Source organism: Anser cygnoides, chromosome Z, assembly GCF_040182565.1.
Source record: "Anser cygnoides isolate HZ-2024a breed goose chromosome Z, Taihu_goose_T2T_genome, whole genome shotgun sequence".
NCBI classification, from domain to species: domain Eukaryota; kingdom Metazoa; phylum Chordata; class Aves; order Anseriformes; family Anatidae; genus Anser; species Anser cygnoides.
Window position 1 is genome coordinate 72,949,261 of NC_089912.1, and position 20,580 is coordinate 72,969,840.

A 20,580-nucleotide genomic window follows, 5' to 3' on the forward strand; every position below is an offset into this window, starting at 1 on the left:
GTCTTGAAATGGCTTTCTTAGCACAAGTTAACTAGAGCATATCATTGTATAAAACATTATCTTTTTTTTTGTCAGGTATAAGAAACTTCTCTCCCTCTTAAATTTCGCCTTGCAGTCAATTGACAATTCCCACTCAATGGTTGGTAAACTGTCGCGGAGAGTATTTTTGAGTGCCGCAAGAATGGTGGCAAGAGTGCCTCATGTTTTTTTAAAGCTTTTAGAAATGTTGAGTGTGACAAGCTCGACTCATTATGCAAGGATGCGTCGACGTTTGATGGCAATAGCAGATGAAATGGAAATTGCAGAAGCTATCCAGCTAGGCATGGAAGAAATGCAGTCCGGGGATTGTCGACATGAAGACTTTTTGCAGCTACCTGTACCAGATAACTCTCCAGAAGCTACAGAAAATAATACACCTAACAATACTGTCCAGTTATCAGGGAAAAGTGGGAAAGGTTTAAGTGACAAAAAAATGAGTGCCAGTCCAGAGGACATTTCTGAGACACTGGCTGGCCTTGCTGTGGGACTTCCTGTTTCATCAGTAACCACTGAGCAACCAAAGCCAGCTGTTCAAACAAAAGGAAAACCCCACAGTCAGTGTTTGAACTCTTCTTCCTCATCCAATCATTCCCAGTCACTATTCCCAACACTTCTCTCTCCTTCAAACCCATCTGTACCAGCTGGCACTGTAACAGATGTCTCTAAACTCAGACCTCAGGGATTCATTCCCTGCAAAATCCCCTCACCTTCTCCTCAAACACAGCGGAAACTCTCTCTCCAGTTTCAGAGAAACTGTTCCGAAAATAAAGAAGCAGAGAAACTTTCTCCAGTCTTCACCCAAGCCAGGCCATTGCCATCCAGTCACATACACAGGCCAAAGCCATCACGACCCACTCCATGTGATATGAGCAAGCAGGGGGAAACGTCAAAAAATGGTATGACGCTTGACCTGAACGATATTTCACAGTGTGACGGCAATAGTAGTAATAGCAGCGCAGTCATTCCAAGTGAAGAGACGGTGTTCACACCGGTAGATGAGAAGTGTCGCTTGGATGTTAATGCAGAGCTCAACTCCAGTATTGAGGACCTACTCGAGGCTTCCATGCCAACAAGTGATGGCACAGTTACGTTCAAGTCCGAAGTTGCAGTTCTTTCTCCTGAGCGGGCGGAAAATGATGATACTTACAAAGATGATGTAAATCATAATCAAAAATGCAAGGAAAAGATGGAAGCTGAAGAAGAGGAAGCTTTAGCTATTGCTATGGCAATGTCAGCGTCTCAAGATGCCCTGCCAATAATTCCCCAACTACAGGTTGAAAATGGTGAAGATATCATAATTATCCAGCAGGATGTAAGTATACACATGGAAATTTAGCATAAATTGAGATTCATGGAATTTAAAGCAGTGTTGGTATGTTTTCAGAGTTACAGAAACACAGACTCAATATCCTCTCCTAGAAGTTGGAATATAAACATACACCCTCGGTACGCATATTGCATGTGCAAATAGAAACCTTCTGTGGTTATTAACAAATTTAGAGAAGGTGTTTGGAAGAGAGACATTTAATGTGCCAACCTTTAAAAAAGCAAATAAGGAAGTGTAAAAGTGAGGAAGCAGAATATGAGAGTTTTCAGGAAGGAGTAGAACTGAACTGGGTCTTAGTGCTGATTTACTGTGAAGGCTATCATGTAATACTAAATTAGTTTCTGTAAGAAAAAGAGGAGTAGGAAGAGATCATGCTGTCAGCATGTGTTGAGACAGAAGCTGCGAGATATTTAGAAGCCAGAAAAACAATGATTGCAAGTGAACAGAAGCACAAGAAATAACAATAGAGAGAGAAAGGAGTATTTTATGAAAGTTCACTAAAATGGTTGAGTGTATTGACTTGATGGAGTAAGAGACGTGCTGAAAGCTTTTGAGGCTACATGCCTAGGAAAGGTGGCAGAATTGGTAATGTTGCTGGGAAGAAGAAAGAAATCTTACATTGTTTTTTGCGATCATTTGCATGAGGTAACAACATGTGAAGCACAAATTGCCAGTAGTATATTAAGTAGAAAACATGATTTTGGTTCTTTAGAGTAGACAATAAGTAAAAACCTGACTAGAAATTAGTTCAGAAATAGAAAAAAGCCCTGCTCCTATTTGTGTCTTTATATCTTGCCTTTCACCTTTGCTCACTAACATAGAGGAAGCACTCTGTTATTAGATATTGTAGGAATGTGTGGATTATGGAAAATGAGTGTTCTGATCTCATCTGAAACATGTCTAACATGCAATATAAATAAATGTATGGGCAAAGAGAGGCATATAAACATGGAAATTTCATAGCTTTCCAGAACATCTACATTTTAGATGCATGCTAAACAAGTAATTGATTCGGAATTTAACTTTTAGACACCAGAAACCCTGCCTGGACATACCAAAGCAAAACACCATTACAGAGAAGATGCAGAATGGCTTAAAGGTCAGCAAATTGGTCTTGGAGCTTTCTCTTCCTGCTACCAAGCTCAAGATGTGGGAACAGGGACATTAATGGCTGTAAAACAGGTAAATATTTCACTTCCTTCAATGTATTCTGCTTGTTCTTCAATATTTTGGGGGGAATATTTTGTGTAAAAACCTGCTCTCAGACTGTTCCCTAGTTCTTTTGCTCCATGTCATATGTACTCACATAACACATAATACAAAATCTTTATATTCATGTTATTAACATAATATTTTCAGTCTTTCACTTTTTAATAAAATAAAAAATACTGTACTTTCTAATATACATTTTGAAATATATTTTTATATGGTCCTTTTTTTGTAGTTTTTCAAGTGCATTTTTGCTTTTATCAAGTTTACACATCAGTGACATTTAGGAATGGAGCACAGATTTCTTGGTTCCAAAGTGACGCCCTATTTTCCTAGTTTAAGCACAGCAAAGTGAAAAGGAAAGGTTCTCTACTCCAGAGATTGCTAGTGTTTCCCCCAGAAGATCACTCTCACAAGATCACTCTTGACCGTCTTGCATAGAGATGAATTCTCAGCTGAAGGGATTTGAGATTAAAAGAACAATTGAAGTTTTTGGATGGTGAACAGAGATAGAAAGCCATCCATTCTTGTTGCTGTACTGAAAGGATTTGGGGAGGGGGCACAGTTACAGAACAGATAATTATGTGAAGTAAATCTGAATGTCATATTTCAAAACAGGTGACGTATGTCAGGAACACATCATCTGAGCAAGAAGAGGTAGTTGAAGCACTGAGGGAGGAGATACGTATGATGAGTCATCTGAACCATCCTAATATTATTCGCATGTTGGGTGCTACATGTGAGAAGAGCAACTATAACCTCTTTATTGAATGGATGGCAGGTAAACAACTGCATGTGGAAGAAAATGAAAGTATCAGTTGTCTTGGAACTGTAGTTTCTGCAAAAATATACAGCAAAATATTCCCTGTGTTGCTTAAGTTTGCAAACTTCTTTTCTTTGCTGATTTAAAGATTTGTGTTGATTAAAGAATAAAGATTTACTTGCTTACGAAACAGTTGAAGCAGTCATAGCGGTTTTCTTACTGGGATTCTTTTTTGGCTTGAAATTTTCCATGTCTGATTTGTTATACAGTTAATGCAGTTGAAAGCCCTGAACAGAAATTTTAATACTTTATTCATATTCTGCATCTAAAGAAGGTGCCAAACTTTGAGACAGACACCTTCAGCTTTATATGTTTCCAGAGTTTTCTGTGTGGCTCTGTTTAAATAATTTAATAATGTAAATAAGTTTAAATAATTATTTAAAATAACTTTGCTAGAAATTTTGCAATACCCATCACTTGTTTCTGTCCCAAGCATTTTCTTAAAAACTGTGTCAGAAGACACACAAAGGCATTTGAGAATTTAAAGTAACTTTCTAATAATATAGAGTAAGTAGGATGCTTCAAGAAAAAAAAAAAGGTAGTTCAAAATCTATTAATTTGTAATTTAGTAGTATTTTTTTTCATTATTTCATACAGCAGGGACAAGAAAGTGTTTTTTTTTTCTTTAGGAAGGAGCTTTATTTTATGAATGGGATTTTATGTTGTTGTGGTCTAGTTATCAAGACTAGATTTGGTGGTTTAGACATTCTATTGCATGTTTCCTATGCAAGAAAGCATTGCACTTTATGGTCTCTGGCAGAAACTACTTGGTAATACCAGGGTGCTAACAAGCAAAGCTTGGGTGTTTTTACACCCAGTAGTGCAGAACATCTTTTTTCTTTATTTTTCTGAAATAATATTACTTAAGTAATAAAATGTCAGATGTCTTTACATCACTCGAGCCCAAGATATATTACTGTACTTTGAAAGCACAGTGTAAAATCCAGATCCTTGAGGATCTATATACCAGTACTTGGTGTGTTAAAGTATTTGTATTTTTTTTGTAAGGAAGGTTGATGTTTCTAGGAAGCATAAACATCTATGTCATTATAATATGTACAGTTCCTGGCAGAAAGTAATCAAGTAATCAACTATATTTCTGTTTACCTAGAGAACTGCAATTTTAGGAGGCAATGCTACATTCCATTATATGAAATATGAGTGTTGATAAATTCTGTTTTTATTTTCTAGGGGGATCAGTTGCTCATTTGTTAAGTAAATATGGAGCTTTCAAAGAATCAGTTATTATTAATTACACAGAACAACTGTTACGTGGCCTTTCTTACCTCCACGAGAATCAGATAATCCACAGAGATGTTAAAGGTAAGAATTATTTAAAAGGTCTCCTAAAGCTTAATGTTTGGAAAGCAGCATCTATTGTGGCGTGAGAGCTGGTGTTTCTCTTGGATACCATCTCTAGAGTGGTGTCTGCTGAGTACATCTGATCAACTTAGGAACCTTTGTTCTACAGAAATTAATCAAAACATTCATAGCATGCTTGGGGATATTTCCTACCTATGCCAGAGATATAGAAAAATTTGTTTTCTGGATTGCTAAATTGAAATACAAAGTCACCATGTAGCTTTAAATGTTAATTAGTTAAATTCATGTAAATATTTACTGTGAAATGATAATAAAATCTGAACAAGACAAAACAAGGAGGTCAGGTTTCTAATGTATGGCAATATTGTGATTTCTTCTTTTATCCTGATCGAACGTAAACACAGTTGTGCTGTTTGACAAAAACAAAATTTGGACTTCACTGGGAAGTTCAAGCCTTATTAAACTTCTGCCTTTAATATCACTATATCTGTCCACAAACAAGAGAGAGACTCAGATAAGTATCAACCTAATAATGGCAAACACTTGTCTTTTAATATTTCTCCTTAAAATAGGAAAACTTTCATTTGCTATGTAATTCTTTTTAAAACGTCTCAAAGCTACCAAAGGATGAAATAAATTTAAATTTTATAGGGAGCTGCAGACAATGAAAACCTCCAGGGTTTTTCTTTCATTGTTTGAGCTCCAGGCATTGTTCCAGAATCCTGTGTTTGCCCTACTTAGAAAGTTTGATTCCTTCTCTAAATCTCTCAGACGGCCTAAACCTATGTGCAGTATCATTTGGGCATAACAAAAAAGTGACATTATTAGACTTGTCCTTGACTTTTTAGATTTCCTTGATAGTGGGGGTGGAATGTGAACATATAGTTTTGAAATGGAGGGAGGAAAATTGTCTGTTCATCCATTTGCCTTTAATAGAAACCCAACTAGCAGTATTTTTATTATGCTGTTGACAGGTGCCAATTTGCTAATTGACAGCACAGGTCATAGATTAAGAATTGCTGATTTTGGAGCTGCAGCCAGGTTGGCATCAAAAGGAACTGGTGCTGGGGAGTTTCAGGGACAGTTGTTGGGAACTATTGCATTTATGGCCCCGGAGGTAAGAAAGCAGTTTTGAAAGTTACTTGAAAAATTGTTTGAACTCTGTAAGCTAAATCATACAGCTAAATAACAGAACACTGCTATAAATGCTTCTAATGTATTTTAAATTTAGTTGCTCTAAAGAATAGGAGTGATACCAACATAGGAATAATGACATTTCTTTATTGTTGTCAAAGTTGATACATGTAGTTTTTTTGCAAGATATATCATGAGTATTATTACAAAAGCCCAAGTGACCATTTGGTCAAAAGAGTGCAAGATTATTTGATTTGTCCCTTAATCAGGCACTTCACTAGCTCTCCTCTATGGCTTTCTAGTGGCATTTACATCACTTATCACTGTTAACTAGAAATGTTGATCAGAATGTACTTGATTATTTTTTTGACAGAATTTAACTTACTTAGAGTTAAGAAACTTTGAAGTGGATAATCTGAGCTTTGTTTTGTCTCTCTGTTCAGGTTCTGAGAGGTCAGCAGTATGGTAGGAGCTGCGATGTGTGGAGTGTTGGATGTGTTGTTATAGAAATGGCTTGTGCTAAACCTCCCTGGAATGCAGAGAAACACTCCAATCACCTTGCTCTAATATTTAAGGTGAGGTATTTGTTGCTACAAATATGCTACAAAAGACGCCAACCAGTTTCATCTATATAGCAGTGTGAATTTTAGAAAAGCATACAGGTTGTAGGAATTGTTGCAATGGCCCTTCTTAATATGCAGAAAAAGCTCTGTTCTGAGATACATAATGTATCAGACCAAAAAAGAAATTAGGAATAGAGATGATCAAATCATCTTTCTCTAGTCAAGGATTTGAACTCTTACTTACAGATCTGTAAAGTATGGGAGCAAAAGAAAACTGTTTCTACCATAAAACATTTGTGTATTCATATTTCATAGTGGGGAATGTCCTTCGGTAAAACCTGATGTTCCATGACCAGATTTCACCAGAAGATTATCTATCATTATGTCATGCTGTATATAAATATTGTCCCTCCCTTTTCTAGGTCATCAATTTCAGCATTCGTGCTTCTTACTAAAATTAGATATATTTAATTCTAAAAATCTAGATGAACTGTAGGCATGAATGAAGAAAATACTGCCACGGGTAAAGAAAGTGATAATCGTCTTCACTAGCATGACTGAAGAAAGTGTTTCCACACTTTCCACACTAAACAAAATTAGCACAGTAGTATTCAAATAAGAAATGTAATTGTCTTAATGATTTGATGTCTGTGTGAATCTGGTGGTGTCACCGTAGTGTTCTCAATCTTGTCTAGCGAAGGTGAAAATGAATTTGGGGAGTAATCTTCTTCCATCTGAAAAAAGATTGTCTTGTGGGGTGGTAGCAGAAACACAGTAAAGACAAAGCAAGAGAGCAAACCTAGATTTAACTGAGCAATGTTGCATAATGGTATGTCAAGCTGTGTCCATGCTTTCTTCCATGATGGCAGTTAACACCAATGGCAAGTAGTAGACTAAAGAATACCCACAAGTTTGACATAAAAGCTTTTTCTTATGGCATGTCCTGCAGCTGGTCACTGAAGAATTAATTGATGTAATCCTCAAACTGCAGTGGGAAATGTGCTAAGTGGGTAATAAAAGTATGTGGTATAACTTGACAGCTGAAAATGATCAGCTTGTTGAAGGTTTTTGGGGTAGAAGAGGGGGCTTAAGAGTCACTGACTTCTAAAAATTTTTTCTCTTTTGTTCAGATTGCTAGTGCAACTACTGCTCCATCAATCCCTTCACATCTATCTCCTGGTTTGAGGGATGTGACTCTTCGATGTTTAGAACTTCAACCTCAGGACAGACCCCCATCGAGAGAGCTGCTGAAACACCCAGTCTTCCGTACTACGTGGTAGTTAATTATGTGTAAGGCTGATATACTGAAGAAGATGCTACTGAATATGTAATAACTGTCTTTCAGTGCAGTTAAGCACAGCAGCTTGTGTTATTCTGATGGCCTTAATGACAGATACATCAAGGACTTAAGGCCAGTGGAGGACCCTACTTAAGTATGTGATTGACAGATCGAGATCTTTTACCTAAGCTTAGTATTCAACATTTCACAACATGTGCAGAGATTTGTAAACTGTGCCTTTTCGAACATCTGGCTCTGTGTCAACACAAAAGCATTTTGCTTTAAGTCTGCATGATTATTTAGCAGATAAGCGATTTTTACTTTATTTGGAGCACTTTTTCAGCAATATTAGCGGCTGAGGGGCTCAGGATCTATTTTAATATAGCAATTACTGTTCCATCTTACATCACGTACATGTCAGCAGAGGATTCTGCAATTACAGTCAGTTTTCAGCACTGGTTAAAAGGAAGTTATGTATCTGTCCCTTTTGATTATACAAAGTTCTCTGTGTAAGAAATCCAAATGTTGATGGATACTTTAAAAAAAAAAAAAAAAAAGAAAAAATTGCCTTCCTTAAAGTAAGAGCAGGCAGTTGAGGTTCACTGTGCATTTACTGCTGGCTGTGTAATTTCTTTTGAAATTAAAGTTTTGTGCTTTCATTGTATTTTTAACTTTCAGGGAAAGGTGATCTTTTAAAATAGTCTTTAGAAAAAGATGCAAACTGTGTCACTGAATATCTTGCTGACACAAGTTTTAAAAACAGATTTGCTGGAAATATGGAATGAAATAAAATGCCACCTTCAACAAGTCAGTGTTTCAGGCTCTCATAGTATAGTTTACTATAAAAAAAAATGTTCTGCGTAAAACAATTCAGAGTCTGAATCACGCAAAAAGTTGTTGAGCCTTCTTTTCATATAGCTTTTTGTACAATCTGTTCTGGCAAATTAAGTAGAGAAACTTCAAGTCAAAGGCCTCAAACCCAGTTCACATTGAAGTTTATGGGAGACTTTGTCCTGTACTTCTGTGGGAGCAGGTGCCAACTATGAGTAAATCTCATTCTTTCTGTAGCAAAACTGAGGTCGCATACGTTACTGATAATAAGTTTTACCTGCTGTTTTCCTTCTGCCATACATCATCTATTTACTGTAGCTGTTAGTGATAAGTTAATTTCTAAATGTTTAAAAAAAAATTTACCATAAGAAAGGTATTTATTTTAACAAGAAAAACTTGGACTTGAAAAGCAAGATAAAATGTGAAGTAAAGCTTCACCTATATATAGTGCAAAACTTTTGTTTTTAGCAGGTGTGTTTTTAAAACATGTTTTTAAAATGATTCTAAAGGCAGGTTTTTAGATTCTGATGCATGTAATTCTGAAGGAAAATGGCAGCTTTTCTTTTGCTTTTTTTAATGGGGATATTTTTAAATCATATACTGATTGTGTTTAATCCATTTGATAAAAATACTGTTTGTGTTTTAACTCTTCAGAAGCCAGTTGAATTGTGGGACTGAAATAGAATTGGTTATTTTCAAAGACTCAGGACAAACTAAATAAGCTATAGTACGTTTAAAAATGTACAATACAAATTGGAAGTAAAACATCTTAAAGATAAGTTTACAGTAATGATAGTGCTCATACTAATAAAAAAAAAGCAGTGTCATTAGTTGTGAATGTCTTTCTTTTGGAAATTTTACATTCCTTTGTCTTGGCAGATTGGCGGACTTTGAAGAGTTAAAAAGATAATACCGAAATGTGAAGTTTGGTAGCTCTAACTGTTTTGTACTTGACTTTTTTTTTGACCACTTTAGAATTTCTCATTCTAATAAGATTGTTTCCATGTCTTTCTTATGTGCAAGCTTTAAAGGATGCACTCTTGCCAATTCATGTACTGGAAGATCAGTTGTCAGATTAATACTGTTTCTGGCAGAAATGTAAACTGTATAAACTGATGAACCTCAGCTAATCAGTATTACTTTGTAGATCACCATGCCTACCACATTTCAAACTCAAACTGCCTCTAGATGTCCAAATGCATTTTGTTTGAGTTTGTTTGCGTTTCCCTCAGCTTGCTGGTAATTGTGGTGTTTTTAAAATGCAGATGTGATGTAATATTCTTATTCTTTGGATCAAAGCTGGACTGAAAATTGTATTGTGTAATTATTTTTTGTGTTCTTAATGTTATTTGGTACTTAAGTTGTAAATAACGTCTACTGCTGTTTATTCCAGTTTCTACTACCTCAGGTGTCCTATAGAGTTTCTTCTACCAAAGTTCACTTTCACAATGAAATTATATTTGCTATGTGACTGATTCCTAAGATTTCCAGGGCTTAAGGGCTAACTTCTATTAGCACCTTACTGTGCAAGCAAATTTTACAGAAATCTCTGGGTTAAGAAATTTGGCTTCATTATATCCTTTGTTATTTTAAATATATCAAGATATTTTAATTAAAAGTTTTTACCCCATTGAACCAATTTTATATAGTATAATTTGTACCTATTTTGGTGTTTTTGTCTTTATAGTAAATAAAAGTTTTTGAACAAATATTGTCCTTTGCTTATTGTCAATATGTTGAGTTTACCAATGTGTTCCAGTGCCTCACAACCCTCATCATGATGAATTCCTTCCTTATATCTAATCTAAACCCTCCCCATTTTTAGTTTGAGTTACTATATACCTTCGAAGTTAATCCACTCTTATGATTTTCAGTGAAGTGGTTCTGCTGCTTCTGATTTAGTAAACATAAACTCTTTTTTTTCCCTCCAAACAGCCTGAATATGTATTGTAAAGCTAGGGCATGTGTTTCTGGTGATTGCCTCTTTTTTTTTTGGGGGGGGGGGGGGGGGGGATGAAGGGGGAATATTTTTATTTAAAAAATGATTAATTTTAAAGTGTTGTTTTGTCACTACTGAATTCCACATGTTAAAGGATCAACCTCTTTATTTCCTTCATTACTTACGCAGTTTTCTGAAAATAGAGGTTAATGCATAAGTTTAACAGCAAAACTTGGCAGCAGCAATCAGCAGTTAAATTATGATTTTTAAAAGATGGAAAACACACTGTAATGTCAAGAAGGCAAATACATGACAGAACTCAGATAAACTGAGTAAACTGAGTATAAATGTTCCTGTTTGAGAACAAGGGATGGCAAAGAGCACCTGTCACCAGCATTGGGGAGTAAAAGTCAAGACACCTGTTTTAGGAAATACCTTTTCAAATGAAGACATATTCAGTTCTTCCACAGGCAAATATTAAGTTATCCTCATTTTGATTTCCTTTGGTGGGAACAATACTAAATTTCTATTTCTAACTAAAGTTCTACGTGATGGTCATAGGTTGAGGTTTGACAGTGTTTCAGCTTTGCAAGATCTCACTGAAAGTTAACAATTGCTTTCAGAGCACATGGGAATGTCAGGAGGATCGTGTGTCTATCAAAGTGGCTGTTCTGTCCTTCCTGTGCCTACCTTGCAGGACAACCCCTTGCATTCTTTTATATCCATCCCCTGATTAATTTTTCTCATGGCTTAGTGTTCGTTGCTGAGCTGAGTCCTGAATGTGACAGCCGTCTTTTTAAGAGCAGCAATATACTGTGGCAAACCTGTATGGTATTTTCTAATTACGGCACACTGCTGTTTGAATTCAGAATTTCGGTTGTGAATGTTTCTTCGGTGTCATTACCCAGAACGTCCAGAAGAGGGCAGGAAAGCACTTTGATGGAGCCAAAGACTAAGGCTTACCCTGACACACTGTGCTGTTGTCATTTCCCTAGGTTATTTCAGTTTGCATCGTTCAGTTCCTGCGCTTTGAAGAAATGTACAGGGCCAATAATAGAATTAAAGCAAATATGGAGCAAATCGAGAGGCGATTTATATGCATTTGCAAGGCTCTGAGGTGGGAAGGGAATTCTGTTCATGTCATAGCACTGGTGGGCCTGGCTCACGGAATCCCAAACTCTTGTCAAGAGCTCAGGTGCGCAGTTAGGAGTACAATAAGCCTTGACAATTTGCTTTCTCTGCTTTCTCTGCTCGACCAAATGCTATCTCTTTATGGTTATTTTTACAACTGGTTTCCTAAGAAAGCAAGATCTGTGCTGTCATGTTCCATCTTGTCTTCCCAGTAGATTTTTACTGCAGCAGCAGACTTTGAGTAAAACGGGAGGTCAAGATCAGCATCCAGAGACAAAGTTTTACGAAAGGAGGTACCGAAGGAGAGAGGGGAGCCTCAGCCGGCGCCCCAGTGGGACAGGTAGCTGCTGCGTGAGCGAATACAGGGGAAGTGAGCTGCTGGGAGCACCCCCGGTTACAGGGGAGTAACTTTGTAGTGCTTTTGGGGGACGTCCTCCGTGTTTTGTGAGGCACCAAAGAGCCTGGGGACCACACTTGTGCAGACCACGAGAGTGACCGAGCAGCTCACAGAGCTGTGCTTTCCACACAGACGGCTTGGCTTTCACACCACTGTGTGTTTGCATTCTCCTATTTCAACCCCAAGCCGTGAGCAAGGAGAAGCCGTTATCTGTCGGTCTTCGGAAGCCTTCGGAGGCACCAGCCGCGGACGTTTGGCCTTTGAAGCGACGGGCACCGTGAGCACGGCTGCATTTACCGCTGCCTGGGCGGGTGCAGACACCGCCCCCCCACACACACCCCGCAGCCATGCTGCCGCCACCTCCCTCTTCCCCCGCCCCGTACCCACCAATAGCATCTCCGTATGCAAATAGCGGCGCGCTGCCCGGGCGCGGATTGGCTGCGACGCACGGGGCGGCCATGTCGCGGGGCTGCGCGGCGCCATGCTGCGGGGGCTGCGGCGGCGCTGGGCCGCCTACCGGTACCGCTTCGTGCCCTGGCTGGCCCTCAACCTCCGCCGCCAGCGCAGGTGAGGCGGCGGCGGAGGGGGGGAAGGGGGTTAACACGCCGCCGTCGTGTTCAAATACTCCTCTTCCTCTCCAGGACCCTCCGGTACGTCCCCGAGAGCTCCCAGGACAAAATTATCCCCGACGAAGACGTCTTAGAAACGCTGCTGAAAGTGTTCGCGGCGTTGTTCGCGAACGACCTCGGCAGGCAGGCGCCCGTCCTGGCCGTGCGCCCGGAAATCAGGCGCAAATACGAGGAGCCGGCGCCCGCGGAGCCCCGGCGGTCAGAGGAGGGTGCCCGGAGCCAGCGGGCCCTCGGTCCCCAGGAGGTCCTGTTCCAGGCGCTGGGCTTCGGCCTCGCCCGCGGCAGGAGCTCCCTGCCCGCCGCCGGCACCGGGGTCTTCGTCAGCAGGGGCGGCGCGCGGCGAGGGGCGGTGGTGGCCATGTACCCCGGTAACTGCGCGCCGCCTCCCCACCGGGCTCGGGCAGGGCGGCGGGGTGCTGCGCTGAGGGTTCCGCCTGTGTCCTGTCCTATCGTCACCTCACGGGCTGTGGTGGACGAGGGTGTTTCTGTGGAGAAGCCAACCCGGGTTATTGTGCAAATGAGCAAAGCGGTATTGGGGGAATGGAGGGGATTTTACCCAAAAAATCAAACAGCCTCTTAGTATGAAGGCCTGATTTTTCACCTGCTTAGAGAAGTTGTTCCAGATTCTGTACACGCAGATGTGTGGGAGCAACTCGAAGCAGGTGGACAGCACGGTGTAGTTCTTTGGGGTTTCTGTTTTGGATGCGTGTCTGAAGAAATGGGGGTTTGAGGTGTCCACACAGATGAGGGGGTCCACACACTTTCTTCTTCAAAGCACAAAGATATATATTGGAGAATGAAACTAAACCCCTTATTTAGTGGAACTCTTCTCCATAAAGCATGTTTGGAAACATGCTTCCTCTTCCTCATATCTTGGAACTGTATTTGGTTACGTTTTTTAAAAGATTCGTAGTTGTATAGGTATGGTCAAGCCAGGGCAGCTCTGTTGAAGAGCTGGGATTTGTTTCTGTTTCATCCGTCAACAGAAGCATCCCCTGCACGTGATCCCTGCAGCTTCTGCCAGTGGTACCAGAGTGGGTCCAGTCCAAGAACTGGGCCATGCAGGTTATTTTGCCGTGCCAAAGTAGGGCTGTCTGGCTATTGCCATTGACCTGTAAACTGAGTAAATGTCCCATGAAAATCACGAGGAACAAGCCTGCAACCTTGCAGCTCACTTTGGATTTCAGGCATGTGTTAAACACGTAGGCTCACTGAGGGTCTCGTGCAGCAGCTCATCCAGCAAAATGAGGACGAGCTGTTGAAATGCCTTTTTCATAGGTGACAGGGAAACCAGAGGGCTGCTGGCTGGGGAAGGGACCAGTGGCGAGACCAGGTCATCCACTGCTCTCCTGGCTGTTGTTTGGCAGTGAATTCAGCCTGCCAGAGGGGTTCCTTGCCTATCAGCCTGCAAGATGTCACTGGAGGTTTTCTGCAGGGGGTTGCTGAAGATGTAGTGGCTGTGAGGGATGCACAACTGCAATGTCAGGAAAAACGACAAGCCAGTCAGCTCTCACTTGTCTATGTTTGAAGTGCAGGGTGTAGATCTAGGGAATGTTGTGCTAAAATGATTTGTCCTTGGCATGGCAGCATGGAATTTTCCCCTCTCTTGTGTCAAGCAAAACCTCTGATCAGGGTGATGGAGGGGGGGGGATTTCATGTTTTTTGCTTGTATGTGTGCTTTTCAGACTTCTGGCACAGTAGTAACAAAGCAGCTGGGTATCTTCAGGGGGTGCTTTCCTGAGTAGACATCACCTTTTCCTCTACAAATTCAATCATCACTTTTTCCTTTCTGATCACTTTTTCTCTCTCAGACCAGTTGGTTGTGTTGTTTCAATGTTTCATCTACCTCTCACATGGGTTCTTCTTTTTAACAATTTCCTTCGATGGCTTCTCTTTGGAATATCTCAGCTGACGTAGATTTTTTGTATCCCACAAAGATGCATCTAAAAGCTTGCAGACATTTACAAGAGTCAAGGTCGTGAGCTGAGAGAAGAGATCTTGCCTATTCCTTCTGTCTCTTCAGGTTCTGTGTAGAGGAGGCTGGATGATGTTGTAAGCCTGTTCTCAAAGTTAACGTATTTTCTTCTGAAATAATCGTATCTGTCTTGCAACAGGTACAGTATACAGAAAGCACGAGCCCATCTTTTTCCAGTCCCTTGGCAATCCTTTTATTTTTAGGTGCATAGACGGTGTCCTTATTGATGGAAATGATAAAGGACTATCAAAAGCAGTGTACAGGTAAGCAATCATAAGAAATAGGGGAATGGTACTCAGCTGGTATTTCAGAAGCTAGTACTAATATTGTCAGGTCTCTCTTGTCTTACCCTAATTTTATTTTTATTTGAAATATCATCCACTTCTGTGTATGTCATGTTGTAAAACAGCACAAGGGTAAGAGCTGCTGGACATGATCTACTATGTACTTGTGCCTCTGTAACACCAGTGAGAAGCATTTTGATGAAAGTTGTATACAGGGACTGTTTCTTGTAAAGAAAATAGTTTTAGTAGGAACAGGACATAGCATATTTTTTAACATGCTTCAGAACTCTTTAATCAAATCTGCTTTGTGAATGGGGAAAAAAAAAAGCCTCCATATGGACCTGCTAATAGCAGAAGGGCGAATCTGTCATCTCTGTCTCTGGTCTGCAGATGGGCAGCACATAAGAAGGGAGCTGCAGCCCTTAACAATAAGCACAGAGCTGACATGAAGTGGACTGTTCTAGCTTACCTTAAAATACAAGTTGTAGGAACTTTTGTGGAGCAGTTTCTGTGTTTGAAAATAAAATGACTAACAAGCAAAAAGGATCTAAAGTAAGGGCCAACTAATACCAGGTTTGAATTCTGGGAATGAGTTTGATGATGATGCTGTAGTGAGCCTTCACATCTTCAGAGGTGAACAAGGCTCTTCTGTGATCGTAAAGTTGGATGCAGATTTCTGGAATTGTACATGGCATTTTCATGCTGGTTCTCTTGGAGTGTCAGAGACAACCACTTCCTGATAGGAGTTTTAAATGTACTTTTTAAGCAGTCATCAAGGTATTGTTCCTTCCAAATGTTGTCCTGGCTATTTGTGCAGATGGAAGTACGTACCACTTGGTAAGTGAAGGAGCAGTGATATATGTTAACACTGTGGGTCATTTCAGGTCTTGCAGCAGGAGGGATCAGCTCGGCCCGTTCCAGATGAGTGATGTGAGCTGGCTCACGGCTGCTCCACAAAACCCACTGGCAGTGGGACAGTATGTTAACAACTGCTCGTATGGTAAGTTGCCAGGTAAATTTTCAAAGGTTGAGTTTGTCTATGTGGATATAAATTACTTTGCAAGTGACAAGGAGAATCAAATATTGATGGGGGATGAAGGGCAAAACTGTTTAAAGCAAGATAAACAAGGAGCAAGGAGTTTCTGAGGCTCTTTGTGAAAACCGTGTGTTAAAATCGCTCATCGCAGCAACTCTCAGAACTTCCTTAAGCTTTTCTCACCAACTCCCCCAGATGTCTCCTTGCTGGTATGTGGTACAGAAGGCACACATCCCAGAGTGCAAGTATTTGGGAATAGATACCTGCCAAAGCAGTTCTGGATTGAGGCAGTACAGATTGAGATTCCCAGTACAGTTCCAGCAGACTTCTTGAGAAAACCACGTGCGAAGTGGCATGTACGAAAAGATTCTGTCACTCTTCATTATGGACTATAATACTTTTTTAAACTTAAGAAATAGAAGTGCACAAAATACAGGAAGTTGTTAGTATGACAACTGTGGGACATGACGAGAACAATTTATTTCTTTTGCCTCGCAGTATGTGTCGGTCTTAAGGTTTGGGGGAAAAAGTGGGACTTATGCAGATGGTTGTGAGATACAGAAAGTTTAATGGCTACCATAGGTAGCCTGTAAGTGGCTTTCATAGCCTGCATTACACCGATACTATCCTGCTTCCAAGTAGCATCCAGAAAGGTAGAGTAATTAAACACGTATTGACTGGCACGTGGACAAAGCTCTGTCCCATCAATCCGCTCATTCCAGGTCCAGAATCCATGTAAAGAAAATTCCAGTGTTTCTGCTGGACAGATGGTGATTTTCTCCCTGTCTGTTTTTGTGACATATTTTGCTAACGTGGAAATTGACACCATTTGACAACATTTACTTGTTAACTGTACAAGTAAATTTTTTGTTAACAAATTTACTTGTTAACTGTACAAGTAAATGTTGTCCTAGATATTAGCAATGCTGTAAGCTGTCTCTGGTGCACTGCAAGTTGTGCCCCTTCATATCCATGCTGATAATCAGGTCATCTTTTTTTAATGTAATAAGGATAAATTAACCTCCAACAGCTGGTTATGTTGTTTATAGCTGCTTGTGTAAATTCACAATAGGACTTCAGGGGAGTGTAGTAGCTCTCAGCAGAGGCATGGTTTTCAGGCTTGATGAAGCATCTGCTACTTTTGCAGCAGTACATTTTTTACACATCTCTAACCCTTACCTGAGAATTTCTCAGCATCATAGGATTTTTTTTCTTATTTCTAGAGAAAGCAGCCAACGTGTGTTATCAGGAATTTGATGTGCCAAGATGCTTTCCAGTAGAGCTGAAACAGTACCTGCCAAACATCGTCTACAGCCATGACATACAGAGGTTAGCAGTCAGTCAAAGAGCTCAAAGATTTGTGTGACACAGAGCCTGCTGCATTTGTGAAAAGGGCAAACATGGTCGAAGAGAATATTATTCCATATGAGGATGAGTTACATAGAAGCGTGTACCTGTAAGGACAATTTATCTCTTTGAATAGGTCCGTTTTAAATGGCTTACAGGATGGTGTCTTTTTGTTCCTTTCCTACATATTTGGACATGAGATAAGCATGCCTCTGAAGACATGGAGCATAAAGGCATATCATTTCTGGTTAAACAATTAAAGCATGCTTGTTGTGAACTGAATTTCCACCTCTTTTAGAACTTAAAACATTTGGAAAGCTTCTTTAGGTTTCTCACTGGAGGTGTGTGGAAAGTGACAGTATTTATATGGAGCTGACTGGAAATGTGAAGAAGTAAGTTGTATGTCCTGAAGTACGTCCTGAATATAATACACCAAAGAATTTGAGTTTCTGGTCCAGTTGCTACCCCAGGAAACAAATAATTCTCTTAACCTAGAGGATGCATAAGGATTTTAGAGAAAACCATCTAGACTTTGAATCTATTTCTGGAGCTATTCTAAAACTGAATCTTGATTGGAGAGAGTTACGGTACATGTTGGAAAAGTGGCTTTTCTGATTGACCTTAGGCTTTATAGAGGCAAAGTTAAAGATGCACTTGTAAACTTCAGATAACTAAAGAAATGCTAGTTAAAAGAAGAGGTAAGACTGAACTTTAAGAAAACCTGGATGCTGTGCTTGAAGTGTGAAAGCACAGTGAGTAAAGATGGGACTGTTTCAGAAAGGGCTGTAGCTTCCTATCCTGTCTTTATTAGTGTCTTTTCCTCTGTCGTGGTTAGTCCATTTAATTTCTGAGTCACTGTGTGAATGGAAACACTATTTGCATACCACATGGGCTACGCTTTTTTTGGTAATGATACCAGTTCTGAATCTGTTTACTCTCGCTGTTTCAGTGTTCTTTTCACAGGCTTCCTGACATCTTAGTTGTTTGCTTACACGTTTTGCTTTTCATTTTTTACAGCCCCCTGAGGTGTGTAGTGCTTGTCACTCTCAGAGACATCAAGCAAGGAGAAGAACTTTTTTCTAATTACTACACTGTCATCAATTGAATTAATAGATTCAGGACTGAAGAAGTCTGTACCATTACAATACTTTTTGTGTGTACGTCAAGCTTCATGAGCATTTTTACACAATGAAGAGCTGTAACTTCAGCCTTTAGAAAGAAAGTTGTGGGCTTATATTTCCCTGAGATTACGCCACATGTGGTGCAGTGGTGAAGGTTTAACTGTTTACATCACTAGGTTTTCAGCTACCTCCTATCATGGATATTATTGCTTATTGCTTTTCAGCTGTCCATACAGCTCATAAAATAAAAATTTAAGTTCTGTACGTGTCATTTAATCTTCTAGTTTACACAGTTTTCTGTAACTGGGACTCAGTATTTTGCCACTTCGTTGCTCATGCTTACAATGGACACAGTTTGTAAGAAGTATTCCTCTCATGAAGTGTTTCTCAGGCAATGCTCAGTAGTTTGTGGTGATTACTGGTTCTTATTCTGTTTTTCTTGGAGTCAGTTCCACTCCCGTTGGTATCTCTTTCCTTACAGAAAGTATTTCAGTGTAGGCAGTTGAGCACATCTTTTATGAAGCCTTTCGGAAGGAGCAGGGTCAGTATGTTCTTAGGATGTGCCTGCAGGGTGCGCAGTCACAAAAAGTACAACTTCAGCTGCTCACTTTTAAATCAGGAGGAAAACTAGTCTGATATATCAAGGTGCCGTCCAACTCCAGTTTCTGTGGTGCTGTGGGTTTCCTGGCACGTGGCAGGAGCTTTCATAGCTCCTGTTCTCAAACAGAGAACTTCGAGTTGTGGAGTAGCTGTGGGAAGCGATGCCAACTGAGTGTGCTGTGTATTTTTTTGATGAGTTACTGGCATAAGCAGAACCAGTCATTCCCACATTAATTCTTGGTGCTGTCTGCAAACTGCTTTCACAAAGTAAACAGGAGACAGCTTGTCAGTCTTCGGATCTGGCTAAACAGCTTTCTTGGAATGAGAAAAAATCATCCCGGTACTTACTGCAAAGGTCCAAGCAAGCCTCCTGCTGAATCTGTGGTTGGCATGAGCTCATGAGAAATGAGGAGCCGGGAATCGACGTCTGTCAAATCTGGTAGTGGCTGGGGCAGCCAAGGTGCCTTGCTTAGCTGCAGAAGCACCTACTCTCTTTTTCAGAATCCATAGCTTTTCAGTGTGTTTTACTTGTTCTCCTTCCAAGCCTGAAGCTTGCCTTTCGTATTCATCTAGACGCCCTCAGTCAGAAAAGGCTGGGAGTTTCAGGAAGACGTAAAGAACAGAGCTACAGGACAGCGGCGTGCGGCTCAGCACGGGTCATGCGAGGCTGATGAAGCTGCTGGGAACAGCCCCTAGGGACAGACCTCACCATGCCTGCACTGTGTGGTAACGGGTTAGAGCAGGGGGTGGTCTCCAGCCTATGGAAGAGAACAACTCATCCCCCATCCCTGTGAAGATCCCTTCTCTCCTGGGCTGGGCCTTCTCCCCCAGCTCTCTCGGAGGAAGTTACTGGGCATCTCTTGGTCTGTGAGCAGGGGACTGTTTGTCAGGGTGCCTGCGGTGTTGCATGGCTGAACAGGTCAGGGCTTATGGCTGGGGGGGAACAGCAGTCTGAGCCTGCCAGGAAAGGCAGGTGCTGTTCGTGTCTCCAGGCTGAGGTGCTGTTTATGCAAGGGCACAGATTACTTCAGCTGTCTCGCTAACACACTTGCTAGTGATTTTTAAATGACCAGGTTTGAAAATAAACTCCCGTCTGACAACTGTGGAACTTATTTTACAGCTATTTTGTTAGGAAAGCATTTCTTTAGTGCAGTGGCTGTCTCCTGGGTCTGAATGTACCTGGTAGTGGAGGACTGCAGTGCTGAAGTGCGGGCTGCGTGTCTCCTAACAAGACGGGTGGCACTGGTTTCATCCTACTCAAACACTGAAACCTGACAGCCTGCGTTGGTGACTGGTGGTACACGAAGGAAAGCAGGACCTGGCCTGCAACTGGCAGCAGCGATTGGTCTCTGTCTGCTGGTGGCTACAGAACAGAATACAGCAGTTCAGTTGGAAGGGATCTTTAAAGATCATCTCGTCCAGCTGCCTCACCGCTTCAGGGCTAACCAAAAGTCAGAGAACGTTAGTGAAGGCATTGTACAAATGTCTAAAACTGGTGCTGCAGTAAATACTCTGGACAACATCTGCTCTGCTGTCCATCCCCTTAATCCTCACCCAGAGGCTCTACCGTGTCATCCCTAACAGCAAGGGCTG

At 40.7% G+C, this 20,580-nt stretch overlaps 2 protein-coding genes across 12 annotated transcripts in view; both read left to right on the forward strand.

Moving 5' to 3' along the window:
• Nucleotides 1-10,237, forward strand: part of MAP3K1 (mitogen-activated protein kinase kinase kinase 1) — a 61,887-nt gene extending 51,650 nt beyond the window's left edge. For all 8 annotated transcript variants that reach the window (XM_048049401.2, XM_066988672.1, XM_066988670.1 and 5 more), the window contains exons 14-20: nt 76-1,351; nt 2,396-2,548; nt 3,194-3,356; nt 4,590-4,721; nt 5,696-5,838; nt 6,299-6,430; nt 7,549-10,237. In XM_048049401.2, coding sequence (XP_047905358.2) covers nt 76-1,351; nt 2,396-2,548; nt 3,194-3,356; nt 4,590-4,721; nt 5,696-5,838; nt 6,299-6,430; nt 7,549-7,698 — 2,149 coding nt within the window. In that variant the 3' untranslated portion in view covers nt 7,699-10,237. The remainder of the gene's footprint in view (nt 1-75; nt 1,352-2,395; nt 2,549-3,193; nt 3,357-4,589; nt 4,722-5,695; nt 5,839-6,298; nt 6,431-7,548) is intronic.
• A 2,090-nt stretch (nt 10,238-12,327) lies between these two features.
• Nucleotides 12,328-18,651, forward strand: SETD9 (SET domain containing 9). Of its 4 annotated transcripts, none has more exons than XM_048049424.2 (6): nt 12,328-12,568; nt 12,633-12,992; nt 14,739-14,862; nt 15,768-15,883; nt 17,143-17,248; nt 18,284-18,651. In XM_048049424.2, the coding sequence occupies exons 1-6, from the start codon at nt 12,343-12,345 to the stop codon at nt 18,369-18,371; spliced, it is 1,020 nt and encodes a 339-aa protein (XP_047905381.1). In that variant the 5' UTR covers nt 12,328-12,342; the 3' UTR covers nt 18,372-18,651. The 4 variants fall into 4 exon arrangements, with proteins under 4 accessions (XP_047905381.1, XP_047905379.1, XP_066844779.1 ...); XM_048049422.2 differs by having other exon boundaries at nt 12,383-12,562; nt 12,637-12,992; nt 14,803-14,862; XM_066988678.1 differs by having other exon boundaries at nt 12,383-12,562; nt 12,637-12,868.
• The last annotated feature ends 1,929 nt before the right edge of the window (nt 18,652-20,580 follow it).